The sequence below is a fragment of the Scatophagus argus genome, chromosome 22 (genome assembly GCF_020382885.2).
Source record: "Scatophagus argus isolate fScaArg1 chromosome 22, fScaArg1.pri, whole genome shotgun sequence".
Taxonomy (NCBI): Eukaryota; Metazoa; Chordata; class Actinopteri; family Scatophagidae; genus Scatophagus; species Scatophagus argus.
Window position 1 is genome coordinate 12,148,747 of NC_058514.1, and position 12,573 is coordinate 12,161,319.

The following is a 12,573-nucleotide window of genomic DNA, read 5'->3' on the forward strand; positions in this document are numbered from 1 at the left end:
GACTGCACAGATTTTTCAACCAAAGCTAATGAACACTATGAGCACCTACAAATGGCTGCTAATTAGGAGAAGATCTGCGAAATTCTGCAACAGATGAATAGTCACTTAGTAACATGTAACAGCAAAATACTTCATACTTTTGTTTCTGGATTTACAAGAACTAAGTGGGCTTAGGCAGAAGCCAACTACTGGAGTAAAGAGAGAGATAATAGATAGAGAGATCATCTCCCCTCTCTGCTTTCATCAGAAGCAGCTTGCTTTGCTTTGTATCCTCTGCAAATGTAGCCTCAACAATAATTTCCCACGTGGGACCTGGGTTTCATTTTCCTGCACCGTACCATGAAACCCCCACCACCAGCTCAGTGTTGTTCAAACTGGTGTCAACAAGGGCAGGAATGTGTCATTTCCAATAGTCTTATATCAAAATATTTGTTCATATTACCCTTGAGGACATATTTGTAAGGCAGCTCATTAAGTTTCTGTTAACACATGAGCACATTGAAAAGCACTGAAGCAGAAAGCATAGTTTCTGAAAAGCAAATTAATGGAAAAGACAACGCCTCTAGCATGTTTAGAATCAATTAAATTTTATTTGGGAGTGGCGCAGTGAACCCAGCTTTGAATTTACCACACAGTGCGCCTCAAACCTTTTATTCCACAGAGGTTTAACTGTAGTGATAGTAGCTCAAGTTGACCAATAATGAAATATATAAATGTGATTTTGGATGGACAGGTCATCCTTAAACTTAAGATACTGAAGAGACTGTTGTTCACTGACTCTAAACACTTTTCCCTAAGAAGTGAAATGCTGGTTTCATATTGACTTCCTTGTAGAGTTAAACAGACTCAAAGCAGCAGTGGAGTTTCATAAAATGTTCAAATATTCTGAATTATTAATGAGCAGCGGGAGAATTAGGACTGCGATGGTGGTAGATGCTAAACCTCCCATCTATCAGGTGTGTCTGGAGCCTGTTTGTGCTTGTGTGTTCAGATGAATATGTAGCGATTATAATGGCATAAAATTAATAATTTAGAGACACACTGCAGGAACATGAATGCAGCACGCGTTTGTTGATCGCTCACACAGTGCACCATTCAATTACCTGGAAACAGATGGTTAAAAACAAGCATGAGCCAAACAGAACAGAAGGTTAAAGAGGAGATTGCTTTGTTCCATGGATAAATACAGAGGAAAACAATTTTCTTCAAACTGATATGAATAAATAAATATAAAACAAGATGTATGTAACACTAATTTACTTGCCTAAACCTCGGCTGATGATGTGATTGTCCATGTAATAGTGCCAAATATCTACTTAAAATCAGTCTGAACGTCCTCTACTTTGATAGCTTTCAAACTAAGCTGTATTTACGGTTAAACAGCATACCTATTCCTCTTGGTTACTGGCTGTGTCTGTGTGCCTACCAAAATGTCTGATCTAATGTCGTGATTTTGGTGTGCTAAATTATTGTCAAAAGCATTTGACATTGAGCGACTTCTTTCATCTCTCCTCATAAATCAAAACTGATTTGTTCGGACTGCATAAGCATACTGAAAATAAACTTTCTTTTAAGGAAAACCGCACCCCAAATTTGTCTTGCACGCTTACAGAAATAAGTCTATGGGGACTTAAAAAAAAAAAAAAATCAGCCTCAGACCTTTCAATGTCTTTTAGCTCCCTGTTTTAGCTTGCATCTGAAAAGCTCTGCCAAACCAACCTTTCCAGGACCAAATGGCAGACACACTATATAGCTGTGGCGCATTCAGCTAAGAAGCAAAATATATCTTTCTGTGGAGGAGATGGAGATAAAAGGAGTGTAGATACAGGACCTGGACTTGCTAGGTGGACAGAACCATGAGAAGAGTGAGTTTAGAGTGAATCTGTCCAGTAGAAGAGAAGAAAACAAGCTAACAAAAAAAGCAAAAACTACAAACACTTTGTCCCATGGGTGACAGGGCGGTGTTTGAGGACAGAGTGCGTTCTGTGCTTTCATCCACAACTTGAAAAGAAAACATAAAACATAGAAGACAAAGGTTTACACAGCAGATAAGTTGATGGTTCTATTAGTGTGGTTTTAGAACATTTTGCCTGACAGAACAGGTTAGCATTAAGAACCGACTCTCCCTAATCAAAAATGAGCATTTTACCTCTGTACAGCAATTCATCACTTTAAAGAAGCCATTTGTTTGAGATAGAAAAGAGAATGAAGCCACCTGACTCTCTAAAATTAGCCGAATGTCAGTTTCCTTTGGCTTTAATTGGCCTTTGTTTTAACCTTGACTGCTGTGGAACAAAAGAAAACTTGTCTCACAGCTCTGTGCCACAGAAGTGTCATGTAGCAGTACATAAAGCAATCTGCTGCTTGATGCCACCTCAGTGACCATTCATGACCTTAGTTTTTGTAAGGTTATATCTTGAGTCTGTTCAGCGCTGCTTGGAAGAACTGTTATGAGCAAGCCTGCCAAAGAAATCGATGTGTTCAATACAGCACACCACGAGGTGTCTCATGAAGAATGGCAAAATAATGGCTGACAGAATTGGTCTGGAATAATGCCACAGTATTGCTTCTCCATCATAATTGCTGCCCCAACACCTCCATTTTCCACTTCACTTTCTCTTTGTCACCAACCTCCCCTCCTCTCCACTCCCCAACGGCCCTCTCCTCCTCCTCCTTCTCCTCCTCCTCCTCTAAGGCAGAAAGACAGTAACCAGAGCTCATTGACTTGGAGCTGACAACATATCATAATCCCATATTTGAACATGTTTCAAAAGCTGAAGTGGATGTTAAGAGTTTTATATCAACATTAGATTGATGTTTAAGTACCAAAAATACAACAAGTCAATCATAGAAACAAATTCTTCTCTTGGAAATAACCCACCTTCTTGTACCTTTCCTGCCATTATCTTATACTGTGTAGTTATACTTACATTAAGAATTGACTCAACTGTACTGACTTTAAGATTTGTTTTATTAAACTATATGAGTCTGCTTTTATTCAGCAGAACCAGATGACTTTTTGATTTATATTTAAAGCTTATACTCCTGTCGATTTTTGCTTCTGCTGAGCAAATGTCAGCACACACACACACTTTTGAAAACTGTATTGCATATAAAATGGTCCTAAAATGGAATACTGACCAGACTTTGACAGGAGGTGATAACAGAAATGTGTTCTGCCGTTAGCTCTATAATAATTCTTCTGTCATTATCAGCTTTCTGACCACTGGGCCTTTTACATCGTGATGGAGCTGGAGCTGTGTGTGTGTGTGTGTGTGTGTGTGTGCGTGAGTGTGTGTGTGTGGGGGGGGGGGGGTATATGAGGGCTATGCACACTATAATCACTCTTAAATTTGAGGTGAGAGGAAAAGAGAAGTGAGAAGTGTTGTTTCCATGGTAACCGTCATGTCAGCAAAAGGGCATGGTGCGCCTTTGTTTTTCCAGGTGAGAAAATACACACACGTGTGCACACACACACGACAAGGCTAAAGGTAAACATCCACATCTTTGCAGGTGTCATGAGCAGAGCCAATCACCACAAGTTAGAAGGGCCAGGGGCCAATCACAGGGGAGTATTTCACACCAGAGGATCTTTCAGAGAAAAAAAAGATTAATTATAGGGTTTGAGGACTGAACCAGGTTTGTCCTGGGAGTATCATCAGCAGCAGCGTAACAGCAGACTTAATGAGTACTCTAAAGGGCAACAAAGACAAATTGATGGAACGCCTGCTATTCTTTAAATTCACATCATGGCCTTCACAGTGCCTTACAACCATTAATGTTTATTACAGAAATGTTTGCAATAAACTGTATGTAGAAAAATCCATCACTCGCATTGAACTTTCATTATCCTTCCTTATCTCCACTGTGATGGAGACAAAATCACTTGAACTGTTGTATTTTTCACCAAATATCTGGTAAATATCTAATACTCCTCACATTATCTTAAAACTAAAATGACTGTACAATTGGAAACTTAAGAGACTGTCAAGGTTCTTCATAAACTATTTCTAAAAGGTTGGTGATGTAGTGAAGCTCTGGCATCCCTTCTCCAAACTCCTGTTTCACGGACATTTTTATTCTTCTTGTGTATCATGACCACAGATTCTCTGTCTGTCTGTAAATTTAAATTAGAAAATTAATAATTAAAGTTAACTGAAGCTAAACATACAAGGCATGTTTAACACAGCAATCTGACATTAAGAAACTCTGAATGGCATGTATGTGTTCGCCCTCTTAGAAGCGGCTTTTGAAAACACTCTTACTTTCCTCTAATTTATCACCCAGTGTTTTTTCCTAGCTTTTTTTTTCTTTGGGAGGGGGGGTGCCTGGGCTGGCATGAGCTGGGGGGGTGGGGGTTCATTGGGTTTTATGTCTCCCCTCAATGCTGATTTGTGTTCGCATTATTTTTTATTTTAGCAATGAAAGGCAGGTGGGTGCGTCTGTACCAGTTGAGTGCACGTGTGTATGTTGTGAGAGAGGAGCAAGGGGGGGAGGTCCTTGTGTCTTTTGGGGGGGCATGGCATCCTCCCAAATACCCTACAGGAGAAACACTGATCATTTACAACCAACACCACCTTGGACTGTGCTGGTATTTTCTTCTTATTATGATTTCTGTACATTGCTACATGATAACCAAGCCAGTCAGGAAGCTACGTAACCACCTAAATTTAAAACCTGTCAGAGTGTTATTTCCCCTGTTAATTCCCTGTCCATCTGTCCATCTACCAATCTCTCTCTCCACTCCATCTGCCTTTGTGTCTGTCTGGTTGCTAGGCAGCAGCTGTTCTCCAGGTCGTAGGTTAGAAAAAGAGCATGTAAATTGCAGAGACATGAAATGATGTTGTGCAGATGGCGGTCGCACATTAAAAGATTCTTTAACGGCAAACACTGAGCTGTTTCTCACCAACATTTGATCTGATGTGTGCCGCAAGAGCAAAAAGAAGAAGTTTGGAGGAGAGAATGAAGGGAGACATGAGACAATTCTTTGAGCCTGAAAGGAACAGGTAATTTAGAAAGGTCAAATAATTCTGTGCCATGTACTGCCTGCCCTTACTGTCTGATTCCTCACAAAGTCATAGCTGCTAAAAGTTTGAAAAAAAAAACTTTGTAATAATATGTAAAACAAAACAAATAGATGCCATTGTAAAGAACTGCCAAAATACTGAAAAAAACGCCACGCTTAAGAGATGCTCATGAATCTCGCCTTGAACACCGAGTAGTGCAGTCAGAATTTCAGAGTCAGACCACAATCCATATTCTGTCTCTATCAAGCACGATTACCATGTGGCAATATTTCTACAGGGTTTTAAATAATTATAGTGCAATTGGCTTGTGAGTGAGTTTGGGGCAAATTGATCGTCATTAATGGAACTGATCTGGTAAGTTTAATTTTATGTGCCCATGGGTCCATTTTCCATCATCACCCCAACCAGAACCAAATCAGAGATTCACTGTATAGCATGTAATGGCAACAAGCCTGCAGCAGAAAACAGAAATACTGTTCCAATGTCTACCAGGCTGACTGGAATCACACAGAAGCCAAAATCAGAAATAAACTCAACAACATTCTTAAAGGCCTTTAGGTCGGGTCCTTTGCTTCCATTTCACATTGCATCACAGTGTTAACCACTGGCTACCAGATAACAAGCAGGCGGTGTGAGGAGCCCTCTTGCTGTGCATTTGCTCAAACACAGTAACTGTGTGATGACTGCAGAGATGAGTTACAGCGAGGAGAGGCATCAGAATGAAAAGAAAACTGCTGGACACACACTGAGTCCCACAAGAGGGACCCTCCAGTGTCTGTGTTGGTGTTTCTCTACGTCAGTGTGTGATTATGTGTGTGTGCGTGTGTGTGATACAGGCTTCTGTTCACTGCAGGCCATGTGGACCCAGGGGATCTATTGCTGCCACTCCTTTCAGAGACATGATGTTCTCTGTTGTCAAGGTTGATTAGTTGCAGGATGAATCCAATTTCCTCTCCTCCCTTCTTCCCTCATTCTCTCCTTCTTTTACGGTTCTTTGGCCCACTTGTCCTCTCCTGTCTGTCCAGTGACTCTCCCATCTCCCAGACTATTCCAAACATGTCCTTTTAGCTTCCTGTTTTAGCTTTTCATGCTCTATTTGTGTTTTGACTTCATTTTGTTTAATTGTTACTTGAATGGCTAATATATCTGGCCAAGGGTGGGCAGCTGAACATTTGACTAAATTTGGCACAGTCACAGCTATGTTTATCAGTGTGCATTGTCAGTGTAAATAAATAAATTAAAAAACCAAACGACTGAATTTTTTTGCTACATGCATTCCACAAAGAACGAGGGAGGTCACAACGAGTGAAAGTAACAGAAAGACAGTTTTTGGGATTGGATTCAATTTCACATCACTGCAGTAATTATGCCACCATATGCTTAGTGTGTGTGTGTACTTTGTGGATTTAATTGTACTTCACTTTTTCTCTCTCTCACACACACACACAGACACACAGGCATAAACAGATGGCAAAGAAAGAGCATGATAAAATGTTGATAAATACAAGTGTGTGTGTGTGTGTGAGAGAGAGACAGAGACAGAGACAGAGAGAGAGAGAGAGAGAGAGAGAAAGAGAGAGCTTTCTTTGACTGGTTGGAACAGAGATGAAATCACTGGTCCTCAACCATTTTTGGGCCAATGCCCTCCTATCCAGTATCCAGGTCTCTTACAGCCCCCACACATTAAATCAAATGACTAATTGTCTTCTCTGAATTTTAATAGTGATTATAATTCAGTGTTAAATTATTTAAAAAACATGTCAGTGAATGGCACATAGAAAATCTGATTTAAGTGGACAGAGGGACCATCATTATCAATAATCTCCCAGGGAGCAAAGAGAAATTATACTTATTAGAGTTGGCAAATGCAGTAAATTTGACATTCAAACTTTAATTGGGTCTCATTAATTGGTCACAAACAGCAGCTAATCAGAAATACCAATCAAGGAGTGTCTGAGGCTACAGGATCATATAACAGGAGGATATGCTGCCAAATATTAGACTCCTATTTATCTTAAGTTTCGAAAGAGATACGATAAATTGCTTTCAAGTTAGTGTGAGCCTAATCCTTGGAGGTTCTCAGGCTCTTTCTTCACTGCGGGGCTGCAGAGAGGTTTCAGCTATAATGAGCCTGAAGCCAAGTCCAAGAGATTGCGGTACTTGCACTGCATATGAAGGACCAGGCAAAGATCCAGGTAACACTGGGTATATGTGATCCACCTGCTGCACCAGCTGAGCTATCAAGAGGCGTGGAAAGTAATCAACATAAGAAGTAATCCTGACTAGATGAAACCTTTTGAAGGTCAACAGAGAATAGTTTTAAACTCCCTCGTCTCAGCTGGACTTAAGGCAGCTGATGTCGTTGTATGACTCAGTGTTTCCAGAGGACAAAATAGCGAACACAAAGAAAGGGAGAAAGAGTTAAACTTGACACAGTCAGAGCCAGGTGATACTCTGATGTCCTTTTCCAGTGAAGGCAGCGTGGAGCTACAGCCAGCTGGCATAAACACTGTCTGACTGACTGTCTGGTTGTGACTGAAAATCTCATCTAATTTCATTGACATAAACAGGTTTGTTGCAAATCTAATTCTTGTGCGAGTTACAACTAGCTGCAAATATTTCAGTGCAACCTCTCAATCTTTTCAAAAATATTGCTTTCAGCACACCCAGCATTCATTGAACGACCCTTGGGGAGGCTGTACCTTTAGAGAAATACTTGATTAGAGGGTAGGGTAAAGACGTGCACAGTCCGACCACAGTGCATCACGTACACAGCCTTTAAAAAAAGAAAATTACATTATTGTTGCAAGGAGTGTTATGAAGCAGAAATATTAGTTAATAAAGCCAGTCAGCCCGACAACCTCGCTCAACACTGTCTGCTCATGCTGGAAAAGCCTTATGACAAAGAGCAGCTTGCGTCTGGTCAAGCAAAGGTCAGCTCACATACTAACCGCAGTGAACGAAGAGAGTATTTTCTATCTACTCTGTCATATCAACCTGCTCCACTTTTTGTTCGGTTGCCTTTCCACCAACAGCACTCATTCGCCTTGTTGATCACAACCATTTCAGCATGTAAAGCAGGAGGTGACAAAATGAGAAATATTTAAACTCACAAGAGCAATCTGTGACATTTTCAGGGGACGGCTTACACCAGTGGATTCACTCTACACCCAGTTAACGCAAGCTTCAGCTTCAGCTGTTATCTGCACGAGGAAACATTTGCTGCTGTAGAGGAAATTATGCGCTTCATATTTCTGACACCAGCCAGAATTATCTCGAGACAGACAAAAGAGCTCCATGTGCAAACCATGTCAACAGAAAATGAAGAGATGCCACATTACTGCTCACACTGCTGTGCTGGCAGGTCACCATCAATGCTCTATGAGTCAAATGAATGCAACAGAGAAACTGAATGACTTGCTGTTGTTTCAGTAGGGAGGATTTCATCACGCAGCAGGAGGTGAGTATGAACTGTCAACCTTGCTGAGGAGGACATCAAAGTGAGTGAAAAGGAGGTTGCTGCCTTCAAGGCTCAGGGTCGTGATTCTGTCAGCTCTGAGGTGTTAATAACATGAGTCCAAGAATAATGTGAGTCCTTTTCAAACACGTTTCCAATCGTCCCTTGACTCGCACAGCACTGCAGGTTTTTTCTCTCATCTATTGCTGCAGGCCCAAAGAAAACCTTCACAAAGAAGATGATGAAGCAGCACTGAAGTAGCACGTTTACATCAGTGAAACGCCTTGAAAACATTGTGCTTCAGAGGCTATTTTATCCTAACAGATGATAATGCAGTTTTAATTTTGCTATAACTTATTTTGTGGTCGATCAGATTTTAAAAAGGTACTTAAAAGGTTTTCTTGTAAACAAACATTAGTATTATTCACCAAAACACATTGTGTGTACTGACATCTGGCAAACATTCCCGAGTTCATTTCTAAAACATTTGCAAAGCCGATTTTAACCGTATTTAACCATACTGCTGCCTCCCACTCTACCTTTAAATCCATGCACACGCAAGAGCAGCATTGCAAATTCTAATTATTTCCTTCCTCAGACATCTGTAGGTAACCTTTGCTAAACTGATTTCTATGAACTAAAACAAACAACAGCCACCCACCGCGTGCATATCTGTGTAGGTAATGTTCAAATACAAACGTCACTAAACTAATGAGAATGTTACAGCATAAAGCAATCCTCCCTCATTTCTCCCCCCTTACCTCCTCCGCTGTCCTCCTCGTCGATGCTGTTCTTGATGCTGTCGTACTCCTCGTCAATGTTCTGGTTGCCCCGGATCTGACTGAGCACGCGGCGGGCCTTCTGGGTCAGTCCGCGCTGGATTAACCAGCGAGGGCTCTCCGGCAGGAACAGGAATCCGATGAACTGGAGAACAGCAGGAACCACCGACAGACCCAACATGTACCTGGAGAGGGAGGGAGGAATGGGGGAGGGATACGTGGAGCGAGAAAATCAAATCATAATCACGGAAACAACATAACCAAGTATACTTTATTTTACAACTTCACGACATAAAGAACTCTGAAGGCCTTTGCATGCCATGCAAATTCAACTTCCTCAACATTTGTTCCAGAAATAGCTTTTGAAATGTTGTCCCTGCATTCAGGTTATGTTGAGCTATTTGCCAGCAAGCATCGGGTGGTTTCGTTAATTAAAATGAAACAGGTGGGAAAATGTCAAGGCTTTAGTCATGTTCCTTGGCTTAAAATAACCTTAGCATTTAATTTAACCCTAAACATAACAGATCAGGTGTTATAGTAAGTGGGTTTACTTGCACAGCAGTTATCAGAAGTATAAAGTGCAACAGTTTACAAGATATGGTTGACACACTAATAAGACATTTTAAAGGTCAGACATTCCCTTTATCTGTAAAAACATACACATACACCTTATCTAACTTGTACAAAAACTCCAAAGCACTGATTTCTAACAACTTGAATGATACACTGGATTATTACGCTGTGTGGAAAACTGCTTCTCTGTATCAACAAAAGCACACACTGAGGGTTCAATACCTCCTCTGAAAGGAATGTTCTACAACTCCCAAAAATTATGTGCTGGGCAGGCAAAGAATAAGAGTACATGTGAGGGGAGTGAAGGAGAAAAATACTGTGGTAATGATAAAAGCTTAGAGAGCATTTAGAGAAAAAGAAGTGGAGAAGCAGCAGGTTGCCATTTTATACAACTTCAAAAAAATCCATTTAATTTTACAGAAGTGAACACCCAGGCACACAAACCTTTGCTTCTGCTGCACTGGCAAAGATGTCAATCAGACAACATTCATGCTCTAAACTCGATAAGCGTCTCCAAAAAGCCATTATCACATATGAATCACACCATTCTAGGGGCTTCTAAACGATCTCTGCCGTCTCCGTCAGAACCGTAGCTGAAGCAAATCCTTGCAAAAAGGACGATTCTTATCGACAGCATCTTGCAGCTCAACATTCAGACAGTGTGGAGGCTGTAAAGCTGCACTGAGAGTGCCAGCAGGACGCAAACAGAGGCAGAAAAGAGTGAAGACGCTAACAGATAAAAGAAAAAAGAAGGACAGAGAAAGACGCATACTGTACGTTTCAATCGTACAGTGCAGCAGCAAATGTTAGGGGCTGACCTGTGCGTGTGTTGACATTTGGAATGAGGGTCTGAGCCAGCATGACTTTTTCTGGCATTTGATATGATAAGAACCCAAAGAAAAGACAATAATATTATATCTGACTATATGGACATCCATCACAAAGGGAGATAAGAATCCTTGCAGCCTTTGAAAAGTACTTGAAGCGTATTTATGCAGACGCTTAAGATGCTGCTTTCAAGGTGCTTCACGTTATTTATTCCTTTATCTATCTAGATTGCAATTTAAGACATCTCCTGTATGTGGGACGAGAGACGTGTCTCTCTATGTCTGACCTCCACCCATCCCGCTGCAGGTAGCTGAAGGCGCCGTCGATGAGGCTGGCAGTGAACTGTCCGCCGGTGATGAAGAGGGTGTTAACAGTCACCAGCTGCCCCCTGAGGTGGGGTGGAGAGGCCTCAGCGATGTACACTGGCACTGTCATAGATGCAATGCCTACACAGTGGGAGGACAGAGGGAAAGGAGATGGTTAGCGGGAGGTTCTGCTAAGTCAAGTGGTACATATGAAAAGTTAAAGTTATTTGGATTATGAAAAATGTACCACCTATGACCGTTAACCCTACCAAACATATAATATGGCACACAGATAGGAAACAAATACAGGTGGGCATGCCAAAACAAATAATATCACCTACAAATTCTATACTGTGATCTATTTTCTCAGTTTTGAAATGCCTATAGGCTATAGCCAGACTGGAAACAGTCTGTGGATTTTGCCTCTGGCACCACTAAAACACAATCTTGTATCAGTATTGAACTTTTTTGGAACTAGAAGTAAGAGGACATTAAATACCACAATCTCTGGATTGAAAAGCAGATTTTGATCCCCCTTGGGATCAATCATGATCTACAATCATCAAATTGCCTACCCCTAGTGACAAATTAAAGAAGAAACTGAATAAATTAGGAGAAACATAACCAAATGCAGATGCTTCCACACAGGTGCACTGCATGGTTCAGTTAAGCAATTAACATCCAATCACGCTCTGTGGCATGAATAAAAATGCTGAGCATGCCCAGTTGATTATGATTTTGTTTCAAGGTGGTAAGAGGAAAACATCTCAGTGATTTTGAAACAGGGTTCACTCTCAGTGCACAGATGGCAGGCACGTCAGTCACAAAGGCCGCTCAGCTGGCGGGTATCTCAGGAGGAACAGTAACTTAGATCTATGGGAGAGACATCAGAAAACAGGGGAGAAAATTGTGGTTGATGTCTCACATTTGATGACCGTGATGGTTGTGCATTAGTGTGATAAGTAAGGTAAAACAGCAGAACAACTCTATCTCTGGTGACTTAGGATTTTAGTGCAGGATGCAAACAGACTGTCAGCAAGAACAGTCTTTTGACAGCTAAAATGGGAAGAATACTACAGCAAAGTTGCAGTGTCTATACCCCTTATTACAAAAATGAGTGAACTTTTAAGAGTTCAGTGGCTCTGTTGTGCTGTGGTGGGATTTTTGCAGGCAAATTTTGAGTCCTTTTGTCCCTTTAGAGGGAAGGGTCCCAGCAAGTCAACACAAAGTTGTTCTGAGTGATCACCTATATCTCTAATACTGATGGGAGTGGTCCCTTTCAGGACAATAATGCCCAAACCCTGAAGGTTCAGGGAATGGTTTGATGAATATAAAAATGTTGTGAATCACATGCTATGGCTTTAACAGTCACAAGATCAAGCTGGACTCCTGTAGAAGATTTTGGAACCAATGTGTCAGAGCGCACACTCCACTACCACCATAAAAACAGCTTCCAGAGATGTGAATCAATGACAAGGAGCATTGATTTATTTGTCAGTAATTACAAATAATAGCTAAGTTTATCCTAAAAACCACCACAGGTTCCACTAGATTTGAGTTATGACATGAATGCATCCATCTAACACCGCTTGCGCCCTGCGGTG

At 41.1% G+C, this 12,573-nt stretch overlaps 1 protein-coding gene across 2 annotated transcripts in view; it reads right to left on the minus strand.

The window, feature by feature from the left end:
• The window catches only part of LOC124053457 (proton myo-inositol cotransporter-like), a 57,155-nt gene that overhangs the window by 34,660 nt on the left and 9,922 nt on the right, over positions 1 to 12,573 (minus strand). For both annotated transcript variants that reach the window (XR_006842155.1, XM_046378617.1), the window contains exons 2-3: positions 10,951 to 11,110; positions 9,246 to 9,448 (exon numbers count right to left, since the gene is read on the minus strand). Coding sequence is in view for 1 of the 2 variants with exons in the window: in XM_046378617.1 (XP_046234573.1) it covers positions 9,246 to 9,448; positions 10,951 to 11,110 (363 nt within the window). In the remaining variant the exon portion in view is untranslated. The remainder of the gene's footprint in view (positions 1 to 9,245; positions 9,449 to 10,950; positions 11,111 to 12,573) is intronic.